The sequence below is a fragment of the Pecten maximus genome, chromosome 3 (assembly GCF_902652985.1).
Source record: "Pecten maximus chromosome 3, xPecMax1.1, whole genome shotgun sequence".
NCBI lineage: Eukaryota > Metazoa > Mollusca > Bivalvia > Pectinida > Pectinidae > Pecten > Pecten maximus.
The window spans coordinates 49671998-49686287 of NC_047017.1; the positions used below are offsets into that span (position 1 = coordinate 49671998).

General features: G+C 34.7%; 1 protein-coding gene across 4 annotated transcripts; it reads right to left on the reverse strand.

Annotated features, from left to right (window-relative positions):
- Positions 1 to 434: 434 nt before the first annotated feature.
- Positions 435 to 12067, reverse strand: LOC117324448 (acidic fibroblast growth factor intracellular-binding protein-like). 4 transcript variants are annotated; one of them, XR_004531998.1, is made up of 12 exons: positions 12000 to 12067; positions 9895 to 10092; positions 8966 to 9164; positions 8472 to 8598; positions 7410 to 7510; positions 6678 to 6811; positions 5753 to 5861; positions 4413 to 4482; positions 2786 to 2872; positions 2107 to 2210; positions 1424 to 1575; positions 435 to 1364 (listed from the first exon to the last, which is right to left on the reverse strand). XR_004531998.1 is itself a non-coding variant. In XM_033880304.1 (11 exons), exons 2-11 carry the CDS (start codon positions 9974 to 9976, stop codon positions 1494 to 1496), a joined length of 1095 nt encoding a protein of 364 aa, XP_033736195.1. In that variant the 5' UTR covers positions 9977 to 10092; positions 12000 to 12067; the 3' UTR covers positions 435 to 1493. The 4 variants fall into 4 exon arrangements, 1 of the variants encoding a protein (XP_033736195.1); XR_004531997.1 differs by having other exon boundaries at positions 435 to 1352; positions 1412 to 1575; XR_004531999.1 differs by having other exon boundaries at positions 435 to 1158; positions 1224 to 1575.
- Between the last annotated feature and the right edge of the window lie 2223 nt (positions 12068 to 14290).

Genomic DNA, 14290 nt, shown 5'->3' on the forward strand with positions numbered 1-14290 from the left:
ATGAGAGTCCCTGTGGGGTTAGACTATTCACTCCCGGAGTCAAACGAAACTATGGGATTTTTGGGGAAAAAACCCTGCTTTATGACAAAACATTGAAGTTTTTGGTGCATTTGTCCTAGCTTGTATACAATTTACACCAGATTAAGTAACACAAATTAATCAAGTCAAGTACACAATATTAATCTTGTTTAACCAATATGCAAAACAATACCAATAACAATTCATATGTTTTAATAATTTATTGACAAACATTTGCGAGATGAGCTATGCTGTTCTACAACAGCCCTTTTTTTTTTTTTTTTTTTTAGATAATTGTCATTTTTCCTTATTAAGCACAAATCATCAATTACAGAGTAGGTTTGAAATGATTTTCCTTCTTTCAAAAGGAAATGAAATTATTTTTACAGTATAAGAGAGCACAATGCCCCCCCCCCCCCCCCCCAAAAAAAAAAACAACAAAAAAACATTAACTGCTGAATTCTACCAAGCTCACTAATGTTAAACTGGCCCCCAGTCCCTTGAATATTGAAATTATAAATTAAATTGAGCTTAATAATTTTAGTTGCCGTGATAAGCCCAAGTTTCAAACTAGGGGGAGATAATCTTGTATCGATATTTAGCTGGACAATTCTGTACAAAATCTGGTGGCCAGTCTAGTGTATGGCACAAATACATGTTATCTCCTCACAATAATGGCTCTAGAGAACACAGAAATCATCAATAACTGTTCACAAACTACTGCTTTTTCAAATACAATATTACAGCATACTTGTAAAGACAAATACTGGTTATGTTATAACCATAATGACTAGACTCAAAGTTGTTATGGATATTGAAATGGACAAAACTCTCTCTTCATGTGACTATTTTACTGATAACTTCCCTTATCTTTATAACACTGGAAGTCTTTTGTAGCCCATGTGGAGACAGTTATTCTCATATTCATCAAATGATAAAATCAGTTAATATTTCCTTCCTAAGAGCTTGACTTGGTAAGAATTACCTTGACTCAAGCTAAAACAGTTTGTTTAAACCTGACACTCAATGACCACAAAGGAACTGTTGGTTTGACATGTTTTTTATGTGTTTCAGTGAGCATATCCCTATTTCATGCTGTTTTGGCAGTGACTACCATGTTTTAGGCATGCTTGCCTACACCTATTATAAGTTCCGACCTGCTGTTTTGACAGTGACTACCATGTTTTAGGCATGCTAGCCTACACCTATTATAAGTTCCGACCTGCTGTTTTGACAGTGACTACCATGTTTTAGGCATGCTAGCCTACACCTATTATAAGTTCCGACCTGCTGTTTTGGCAGTGACTACCATGTTTTAGGCATGCTAGCCTACACCTATTATAAGTTCCGACCTGCTGTTTTGGCAGTGACTACCATGTTTTAGGCATGCTTGTCTATTATAAGTCTGTGGAATGTCAGTAGATATAGTTTAGCCTCTCTCCTCCACACCATTCTAAGATAAAGAAGTGTTCTCGTCAGCTGTGGTAGATCTGTACTATACATGATGTAAGAGTATTCATGTATCTTTCCCACACAACTTTGTGTCTTGACAGGTTTCTGTAACATACAAAATATACAATGTATAATTTTACCTCATGACTCGAGCTACTGAAGCATACATTTATTATCTATACATTACACTCATCACTTATCCATATTAAAACATTACCATTACTCTGCAGTTGTGATAATTTCATCCTAATTACAGTAATATCAAGTCAATATTCGGGGGAGGCCCTAGTTAAACCTGGAAATATGTAGGTGATGGCTTCACTGTAAATGTTGGTAATTTAACAGGATAAAATGAGGATATACATTGTAGGTAACATAAATTCTTTTTTCATTACTAAATGCACACCATTATGGAATTTATCAGAGGTAAATAACTGTACAGTTTAACAGTCAATAATTGATTTTCAGTTTTCTCGGATTTCCTTATCAATTCTGTGATATACAGGCAGTGTTTAAGAAAAGATTAAATTCAATCTTGCACCTTCTACAAGAATAATAACACTTTATAGTTGTTCTAAGATGAATCTTTATGGTACAGTATATTTACAAAGCAGACCATAACCATAGAAAGCCTACCTATGACGAAAAACATCTAGTTGAGGGCACACATCCCTATAGGCAGTTAAAACAACATTCAGCTCATCCTTCAGCCAACGTCCCTGCATACAAGGCTCAATAATCTGGAAAAAAACACCAGAGTGTGTGTGCTAAATAACATACTGCTGAAACTGTCCTCTTATGTTTCAGTGGATTTAAAATATTCTACATAATATCTATCAGCTTTTAATAACCAAAATTAAGATTATAATACATGTACAGATATTTTTTTAATTGGTGAATTGTAATGGCAACTTATCGGGAAACAATATATTAACAGCTGATATATTTCAAATAACCTGGCAATCCGGTTACCCAATCAGTTACCACTTCATGTCTTCAATAGCAGGATCAAAACAAACTCACTTACACCACATGAAATTGTGTGAAATTGCAAGAAATTATATGGATAATCAACACTTTCACAACACACTTCTACACTGTACATGTATATGACTATGACTATTTTCATTCAGTTAACAGCCTGTTTTAAAACCATGGATACATAACATCAACTCCAGTAAGTTGAAATCTGTTTCTAAAACATATCTTTTTAGTTTTTTCTAAATTTTCTCACTTTGAAACCCCTTTATCTTATCTGGAAGTCTCCATGCCTGATCTGAATACACATCAAGTTTTTATAGAGATATTGAATTACCTTCTCCACCAAGTCAATGAATATGTCTCTAGCTTCTTTGCTGTGATTTAATCCATATGCAATATTCACAATTGCCTTTGACATGTTCTATAAAGAAACAGAATTCTCATACAGATGACAGACAAAGTGTTTACTATCGCATGCTTAAAATGAATTATTGGGCACACAGTGACTAGTACTAAAAGTAAAAAACTTATGTTGTGAACAGGTATATGTTTTTAAAGTTTTTAATCCTTTTGTAAAAAAAAACCCTTTTACATTGCAACAAAATGTATCCGTTTTATAAAACACTAGAATTATTCTTTTTATTATCAATGATCATAGATATTTACATTTATGCGCGAGAAATTGCTATAGCCACTCCAATGGTTTTTATCACGTCACCTTTTGTAGCTGACCTGACTATATAGAGGTTGCACAATGAAGGGTTGTTGTATATGGTATTTCTTTCACTTGAGTTAGTTTTTGTTCAAAAGTTACAAAAAACATGAGCTTTAGCGAGTGTTTTGTGAAACTTTGGAAAAATAACTAAATAAAAAAATATTGTAAAAAGAACACGTGTTGATACAAAACAGGATAGGTGGGGTGTAAGGATATGGCTTAAAGTGAAATGCCACAAATTGATATGCAAAACTGAAAATTTTAGAAATGTATGGAAATATTACAATTTATTACGAACCATAACAGATAATAAGCAAGTTTAATATTTCTAAAGCAAGTAATTGATAGAAATCTATATATAAATTTAAAGATATGACAAAAGCAACTGCAAACTGAAGCAGCTTCCAATTGCTATCCAATCAAAAAGCATTGAACCACCTGATTAAGGGCAAAAAATCCTAGTCAGATGACCCAGGGCAGACAGATTTGGTCTTTAGACAAATGAATATTGGTGCATACTTGCCAGATTAGCATGTACAAAATTTTCTTGTTATTTTTATCTCTACCTCAGAAAAATTCAAAATGCTACTAAATCAGTGAATTGGACAACTAAGTTTTACCTTTGGGCAAGTATAATGAACTTAAACTTGACAGAAGGACCAGTGATGATGAAATTTTGTTTCATGCCTTGAAAACTAAGATGAAAATTGATCTTTTAATCTTGCACAAAAAAAAAATTGTGATTTGTAATAGAATGCTTTAAGTTTTTGCAAAAACATTAATTAAAAGATTAACAATTCTGAGGAAGGACACTTACACAGTCAGACAAATATTTATCATTAAATTAAGTACACAATCTTGGGAATTTTAGTACATTAGTACTTCACCAAAGGAGCCTGACATCTCTTGTTATTGTGTATCGATCTTCAAAATGCTTGAGTTCACAATCACCTACATATATTGAAAGATTATAGTGTGTAGCTGGTAATACTCCATGGCCAGGGGGAATGGATTTAGTATATTCACGGTCAATAGATATAACATTAAAATAAACATCCAGCAAATATTTATATATACATTTGTATACACAAATGTACAATCAAAAAAGTGTTTACTGCAGAAGATTTTATTTACATTTTGCATGATTGCAAAAAAATGTAATACGCATAAACTAGGTCACACTCAGGCAACTGTGAAATGATAGCCCCGTGAAAATTAACAACTTTATAGTAATAAGTTAACTTACCTTAAAATTATCATCTAAATCCTGATGTATTTTCTTTGGAAGTGTGCCTTTTGTTGCACTTAAAACCAAACTGATAATAGAAAAGAAATATCTCTTAAACAAATTCTTCTTAAATAATAGACAATGAATAAGTCAAATAGAACAATGCAGAAGGTAATAGGTTTGTCATTTTTGTTTTAACTTTGCAATATCCTTCAACTTTGAGTCTGAATACTTGTTCATTGACAAACCTCAAAATGTAAATATGCATGTTTTTATTCAAAGTTAAGACTATGGCATGTATTTAGCCAAATCTATACAATTTGCACCTGAGTTCAGTCAATTAAGAGTTACAGTTCCTGATGGTCTAGCTCAATTTGGTCCACCTCGGTATTGAGACGGACTCCCAGGTGGTCTTAATAGTGAGGTTTTTTCTGTATATACAAAGTACCTATTTCCCCTAAATGACTATAGACTTCTCTATAATCAATATGCTAATCAAAGTTCAACACAACAGGTCATTCGGGTCGGACTATACCACATATATATAGCATACTGTTACAAGTAGATTATAAAGTGTTGTAAATTTTCAAGCATATTCCAATGAGCATTGTATATGGCACAATGAAAAGCTTTCATAAAACTTGACATTTGCTTGCAAGTATGTGAGAAAAATAATAAAACATGGGTCTGTTCCACGAACAAAGATATCTCTATCATTCCAGTATCAACTCCATCAAATGCCTACATATATATGATGCAATTAACAATAACAAATAATAAACAGTAATGTTACCTTTTATGTTCATCCAAGCTTTCCTTGTCCAGCAGGATCTTAAACTCACGGAGGTCCTGTAGGAATCTGCGGTCAAGATCAACATCCATATCCTCATGTCCTAAAGAATCTGTACAGGAAGATCACACTTTATAAAATCTATCATAAGTTATGGGATTTAATAAAGTGTAAACAGCCTAAACATGTCGATTAGGAATATGAACTTATATATACAAAGTACCTATTTCCCCTAAATGAATTTAGACCTCTCTATAATCAATATGCTAATTAAAGTTCAACACAACAGGTCATTCAGGTCGGACTATACCACATATATATAGCGTACTGTTACAAGAAGATTATAAAGTGTTGTAAATTTTCAAGCACACTCCAAGGAGCATTGTATATGGCACAATGAAAAGCTTTCATAAAACTTGACATTTGCTTGCAAGTATGTGAGAAAAATAATAAAACATGGGTCTGTTCTACGAACAAAGATATCTCTATCATTCCAGTATCAACTCCATCAAATGCCTACATATATATGATGCAATTAACAATAACAAATAATAAACAGTAATGTTACCTTTTATGTTCATCCAAGCTTTCCTTGTCCAGCAGGATCTTAAACTCACGGAGGTCCTGTAGGAATCTGCGGTCAAGATCAACATCCATATCCTCATGTCCTAAAGAATCTGTACAGGAAGATCACACTTTATAAAATCTATCACAAGTTATGGGATTTAATAAAGTGTAAACAGCCTAAACTGAACACTGTATAGACACAGATCTGTATAAACCTTATCTTCCAACAATGCATGTATGTATAATATATAGTTTTCTGTACAAAGAACCCAAGTGTGCACACAAAAATCAAAAGATCTTTTATAAGCAGCTTAAGACTAGTAATTCATCAAAGATATAGAAGGGAGACAGAGGTCCTTTAGAAGTGTAGGACCAGTTAGTTATCATACAGGTGACACAGCGGTCCTACTCACCTTTAGAGGTGTAAGACCAGTTAGTTATCATACAGGTGACACAGCGGTCCTACTCACCTTTAGAAGTGTAAGACCAGTTAGTTATCATACAGGTGACACAGCGGTCCTACTCACCTTTAGAAGTGTAAGACCAGTTAGCTATCATACAGGTGACACAGCCGTCATACTCACCTTTAGAAGTGTAAGACCAGTTAGCTATCATACAGGTGACACAGCGGTCCTACTCACCTTTAGAAGTGTAAGACCAGTTAGCTATCATACAGGTGACACAGCGGTCCTACTCACCTTTAGAAGTGTAAGACCAGTTAGCTATCATACAGGTGACACAGCGGTCCTACTCACCTTTAGAAGTGTAAGACCAGTTAGCTATCATACAGGTGACACAGTGGTCCTACTCACCTTTAGAGGTGTAAGACCAGTTAGCTATCATACAGGTGACACAGCGGTCCTACTCACCTTTAGAGGTGTAAGACCAGTTAGCTATCATACAGGTGACACGACGGTCCTACTCACCTTTAGAAGTGTAAGACCAGTTAGCTATCATACAGGTGGCACAGTGGACAAAGTCATAGAAAGTTAAGTGACACAGTTTCTTCTTTCCTGTTTCAAATCGGTTGTTGGCTATGAATACAATGGCAGCATATTCCCTGAAAAATTATCAATTTATAACAATTAAGGGTCAGGATAAAATGAAACAATGAAACCATAAAATTTAGAAATTAATATCAAGTAAAATCTAATACTGTTTACTTTCTTATTTTGATGCAGTCAAACAAAAACAGGTACAGGGTAATCAAACGCTGTCATAGAAATCAATGTACATAAACTAAAATAGCAGGTACAATCATAAGTTAGTGGAATGCTTCCAGGTCAAAAATCGCTAAAAATTACTGCTACAATATGTAGTGATATGTTTATATTGTTTACAATACTTAAGTGCTACATTTCTTTATGTTTGTCCAGTATATAACCATGCAGAGTAGGTCACTTTTCATGGATAACTTGCTGCTTATAAACCTTACATTGATAAATAAGTTTTCTGACCCTAATCATTCTAATGATTTTTCAGTGATTCACATCTGAAGGCATTGTAATTTACTGTCAGTAATTTACCAACAGTATTCGGAAATAAACTCATGCCCATATAATATCCACATACTTTATTGGTGGGTACTTTATACCTAATAATTATATATTCATAGATCCTATATAATTATATCTCAAGCAACAGATGAAATGACTTACTTTGCGAGTACCTCTGAGACAAGATAGTGTGCCTGTATGTTATCTACCAGAGACCCTGTCAGGTCCTCGACAGTCTTGAATACTCTCTTCAGATTGTCAAACTGTGAAAACATGACTAAGTTAATCATACTAATTAACATACAAGTGTTAATTTTCAATGGATTTTAACACCACAGAAAGCTTAATAAATAAGGAAGCAATTTTACAAAATTAATCAATTGATTTTCTAAAGATCTTCATATGAATAATGATATTCAAGAATTACTATAGATATATGATTAAAATAAACTGAAGATCAATATCTTTTAATACAATTTTTCATCACTAAGGCATTGTTTTCCCTTCATGAGTGTTTCATGTCCCATTCCGTTTTAATTTGTGATAAAGTTTAGAGACAATGTCATACACATCTGAATTGCCTGTTACGCTGATACATGAAGACATATAGCACCTTAGATGTGTATGACATTGTCTCTAACCTTTATCACAAATTAAAACGGAATGGGACATGAAACACTCATGAAAGGTAAAAACTGCTGTAATGCCCTGAAAAAAAGGTTCCCAAACATCTGAGCTACTTTTGAGTATAGTTCATAATAGTTATCTCCCCTGTGAGCACTGATACCCAGTACATATGCTTTTTTTAATGAAGTCTATTTCGGTGAAATAGAAATGCCCCCAAAAATAAAATTCTTGCTAGTACATGTTTTTCAACTGAAATAGTATTCTCCCTGTAAACACTTAACATCCTATGATATTCTCTAATGATCGCTCTAAAAAAAAAAAAAATATTTTCGCCTTAAATACAATGCAAGATATCAAGAAAATTAGCATCAAAAGTTATAGTAACGTTTTACAACGAAGCAAATAGTGGCATAATGATCACATAGGCTAATTTTCATGACAATCGGTTCATTATTTCCTGACCATGTCATATCCCCTTAAGTTCAACTTACAAATGGAGTTCACAATCTACATCATTATATAGGTTGGATTCACCCTGCATGGTAGTTTACCAGAAAACTATAAGTTCTTACAGTAAAACAGACAGCCATGCCTTACCTGACGTCTACACGATCTGAGAGGCACTCTGGTTTTCTCACACACTTCATCAAGATCTTTTCTATTCCTTGATGACAGCTTCTTACCAAGGACCTCTCTAACAACAAGGGCATCAAACTTGTAATATCTGAAATAAAAATATGTTCAAACTATTTCCATCAGCTACATTTACTTTGATTATTACTTGGTTCAAAAAAGCATGATCTAACATGTATAAGATTTAAATTATCAAATACATCACATCTACCAGAACTTCTGGTTATCAAGACATGGTCTCCAAAATTGGGAGAATACCCTATTTTTTATCTATACGATCGGGAAATGGGGCAGGGAGTCTGAAATCCGGAAATTCCTGACTGAATCAGGAATGTTGGCAAGTATGCAGAAGCTTAAGTACCACATATATTTTTACATTATATATAATATATATACATTTATAATGAAATAACAGTTATTTGAAAAGCACACTTTAGAAAATCTAAGATAGGCTGAACCTTTCTATTAGGAGTTTTTGTGTCTGTGGATCAAGCTGGTAGAGATGCTGTTCTGCTAATTTAGTTGGGTCTTTCAGCAGTTTTTCCAGGTTGATAAAGAGACGGTAGTTATCCTGTGTATCTGATACTAAGTCCTGGAAACCGACCCCCATATTGTATAGCACACCTCGCTTCTGTAGCACTGTAGATGCATCTTGTGCTATAGAAAAAGAAAACAACACTCTTCACAGCGATAATCCAGAATGACTAAATGTAGATACTAGATAAGCTAAGAATAAAGATCAACATTTTTCTTTTAGAAAGCAACCCTAGCATTGACCTTTATCTCCTGGATCCCTATTACATATTTATTTATGTTAGCTAGTGATATACAATATCAAAAATTATTCATTCTATAAAAGTGATATTTTTCACTAGTGGAAAATATCACTTTTTCTGATTTGATCAATCAGAACACTGCTTGCAAATGATTGACAATGGGAAAAATGACATATACATGTAGCCTTCAGTCATTTTATATGACATCATAATGCAAGATAGAAAATATAACATTATAATTTGGCTGACATTTGTGAGGCGTTGCCAGGGGACTGCAATGAATTCTGGGAGAGATAGAACTGCCTCGGTATATTTTGCTTTGAACATGTAATGAACAGAATATCTAACAGTATCTTCAGTAATACCAAATATAGTTCACTCATGGGGCTAATATTTTGCCCCACACTAAAATATATATACACACTTGTAAAAAATATCAAAATATTAGTCACACTCGTGAAATATATTTGGTATTACAAAGACACTGTTAGATATCCTCTCTATATATTGATAGTGAACTTTCAGGAAATGGACACTTCTGGATCCTCGGACCACATCTCAAGAAATGAAAGCATCCGGCCCATTATCAAAAGATTGCAAACTATAGTTACCTGAATAGCCACTCAGCCAAAGGTCATATAAATCTGTGTCAATCACAGTGAAGTTACCAACAAAGACATCAACCATAGCCATAAGTCTCCACTCAAAATAGTGTCAAAATGGTGCAGAAGTAGAAATTCTGGTCATATCACTTTAGCTTCCATAATTGAATTTTTATGCATGAATAATGACGGCAATATCCGGTTAATCTAAAAGTAGAAAAAAATGAATTACATGTTATAGCATTTTGTTATGTGAAAATTAATATTGTTTATATAATATGTATTACCTTCAAGATTAAATAAATTGAATTGAAATCAAAAGGTAACTATAAAGTATGGTCAGAGTCACCTAAGAAAGACTAAGATTTGTACAGATCTATAGATAAAAAATCCTATACATACGCTTTGACAAAACTACAGGGATCATTGATACCATTCATAAATATGTAAGTATACAAGACCCATACATTTTCATCACAGGAATCAGACGTTCTGCGATGACTTCAAAATGAATACAAATATTTTGTTACATGCACCGGGGGTACAACCAGAGACATATATAGAGAGACAAGTAACATCGGGTACAAGTGGTGGCTCCCTTTATTCGTGACCACTCAAGCATATCCCTTATCGAGAGCGCCTTGTCCCCTATCAAACACACACAAGCACAGGTAAATCAGGCTTTGCACATGTGTGTATCAATGTACTGGAACTTATTCGACATGTTCTGGTTAATCCGCCATTACGTCAGACCAAAACATTGTCAATTTTAAATACACACAAAAAGCACATCGTTTTATTTAGGCCACTACAAAAGTTACTACAATATCCAAAAACTATCATACTTCTTGGATATAGTCTTGATGATTATGCACACTGTTGTCATTTATCCGTATTTTCGAAAATCAATTGGGTCCTATTCGACATGATCTAGTTTTGTAATTACGCCGCCATTACGTCAGACCAAAACATCGTCAATTTTAAACGCACACAAAAATACCCATCGTTTCATTTAGGCCACTACAAAAGTTACTACATTATCCAAAAACTATCATACTTATGGGATATGGTCTTGTTTATCATGCACATTGTTGTCATTTATCCGTATTTTCAAAAACCCCATAGGGACTTTTCGTAAATTGGAGATTCCCGCCAATCTTCCCTGTGGTGTGCTTGACTTTCATACTCAAAATACAAACACTTTGACAGCAAATTGTGATATATTTCATATTAATGACACTTCTGCACTTTGATATTAATAAAATTAAAGCACATCATTGGATCTTGGTGATGATTTCAAATAGAAATTATCCATAATTATGTGTCTGGTTTTCAAGTTTTCTCCAATATGGCGTCAGGAGAAGACTGAACCGAGCGACCGCAAAGGATTGTGGGAAGGTCAGGGGCCACCACGTAGACATAAGGGCAAATAGAGAGCTGCCAATCTCTCTATATATGTCTCTGGTACAACAGAGCGGTCACCCATCCAAGAGCTGACCACGCTCGACATTAACTTTGTACACAGACACGACACTCAACTGCACAGAAACAAAATTAAAGCTAGCTATTGGACAGTACCCCCCGACTAATACTCTATGCAGCTGAAATGCCCACATATCCATGGCCACGAACCATCAAATTTTGTCATCTTACCTTTTTATATAGTAAGAGAGCTAATATTATTCATTGCTATATACTTTTTAGCACTTCCTATTCACGTTATTTGATTCAGTAGTACAGTAAATCATCTAATTGTTATTTAGTTATCTGCTCTACTTATATTTAACCTTTGTCGTTAACAGGTTAAGCTTATATACATTACTGAAACACACCGGCATATATATATATATATATTGCCACACCCAACGAGACAAGAATGAGTAATAAGAACATCGTATCCATGTACAATTGAAATTTCAGTTACGGAGTCAGTGGTCAGTTGGTGTGTTTTTAGCTGCAATAATTTATCTTTCTACGACGGACAGACGATTTCTTACAGAGTACTCCAGTGTTGTAGGCAGTATCAGTCAAATTATCTAAAACAAATTTTAACGTGGGAGTTTTCGCACATACTTAATATGCTTAATTTTACTAAATGTTCGGAAGAAGTATACCTGTATTCTAATCATAAAGGCTCTGCTTTCGCCGACAAATCCGAGATTGACTTTTTTTTTTACCGGAAGTAAAATACTGAACACTAAATGCTAAATCAATCAACGAGCATAGAATAATCCGGAACAAACTCAGTTTCCCATAAAGTATTGATCGCAATTAAAAAAAATAATCATCATAGAAGCATTTTAATCATCATGATAGATGGTCTAATGGATTTTAATTTGAAAATTTGAATCATCATCATAATTATTGACATTTAGTATTTGACAAGGACTTTTTATAGCTTTTTGTGATGATAAAATTGAATAAAAATCACAATTTGAGCTTAATGATGTTGGTTTTAATGAGCTCTAACCCTTTAAATCGAGTATTTAATGTTGTAATTACCAGCAGGGAAAAAAACAAAAAAACAAAAAACAAATCAAAACAAAAACCTAAAAACGAAACCGTAAGTATGTTTTCAAAAAAAAAAAAATCAGTCTGCAGCTTCTAGAAGCTATAAACTATACAGTAGGTGTTAAAAAGTGGCCATAATACTGAGCAGAATTAATGGACTACATATTTTGTGTTGATTACCTCATGATATTTTATCGTTATAATCGTGACTAGCGTGAATAATGTACATTGTTTAGGCCAATGTTGGTTTTGAGTTTTTCCCATGCAAGTACGACAAAATGTATCTTTTTTCTATTTCTCTCCTTCCTCTTTCTTTTTCAATTTCCCTACTTCAAATACTGAAATGATGTTTTTAGTATGCAATTCAATTTGATGAATAGTACTTTACGAGGGATGATTGATATGTTGTGAGCCTCGAATTGAAGGAGGTACTCAAGGATGTTCTTTTTAAGTCCTACTATTGTCTGGCTATGTAGGGCCGTGCACCCAAGGACGGGTCTCATTTGGTTAGTTTATATCGACGAGGTAGTACTCTAAAATTAACAAGACAAGCGAGTTTTGCAAAATGGACAAAATCGGTAAAAGAGCAGTGATCCAATATTTGCATAAAAAGGTTTAACACCTACATGTAAGTATATCCACAATGATATGGTAGCAACACTAGGGAAAGATGCCCCTTCATATCCTACAGTGAAAAGGTGGGTGGCGGAATTTAAGCGCGGCCGACAGAGCCTTGAGGATGATACCCGTCCTGGAAGGCCTGTCAATGTTGCCACCCCAGAAATGGTCAATAATGTTCATGATATTGTTATGACTGACAGACAAATCACAGAAAGATATATAGCCAGTAGAGTTGGCATTTCACAGGAAAGAGTACATTCCATTCTGACCAAGGATCTTACAATGAGAAAGCTTTCGGCCCGATGGGTACCAAGCCGGACTTCTGACAGTTGATCCGAAGCACACCAGGCGCATGTTATCGCGTGCTAATCTTAACCTTTTTGAGGAAGATTTTGTCAACTTTCCTCGGAGATTTGTCACTATGTATGAAACATGGGTCCATCATTTCACCCTAGGGGACCAAACAACAATCGAAACAATGGAAGCACCCTGACTCTCCCCCGCCAAAGAAGGCAAATACTGTTACATCAACTGGGAAGGTTATGGCCTCGGCTTTGGGATGCAGATGGTATCCTGCTGATATCTTTTCTCTAAAAGGGACACACAATCAATGGCACACACTATGCTTCACTTCTGAGGTAGTTACGAGAAAATATCAAACTTAAGCGCTGCGGAAAGCTCACTTAAGGTGTGTTATTACATCAGAACAATGCTCCTGTTCACAAGTCTGTCATTGCCATGGCTGCCATTCACGATTGTGGCTTTAAATTGATTGAGCATCCGCCTTATTCACCTGATCTCGCTCCATCACACTTTCATCTATTTCCAAACTGAAAACAGTTATTTCAGGCACCCATTTTCAGTCCGATGATGACGTCATACATGCCGTGGATAACTTTGTGAACAGCCCAAAAAAAGGAGTTCTATAAAAGTGGCATTGAGGCCCTTAAACACTGTTGGCAAAAGTGTACAGATACTGAAGGGGAATATGTTGAAAAATAATACAAATGTCCGGCAAAATTCAAATCCTTCATATGAGGCTCGCAATCAATCAGCTATCGTAGCACTTGTAATATAGCTGTCATAGGCTATCTTTTATGTTTTCTCTTTATGTTTGTGTGTTTGATGTACCCTTTTCCCTAACAGGCCCCGGAAACTCGATTATTGCTCAGTGGCTCGTTGCTGGTGATGTGATATGTGGAATTGGTCGAACTACTGCGGCCCTTTCTTCATGTTGTAACACGGGTAGCAATCCAATTCGGTTATACACTTT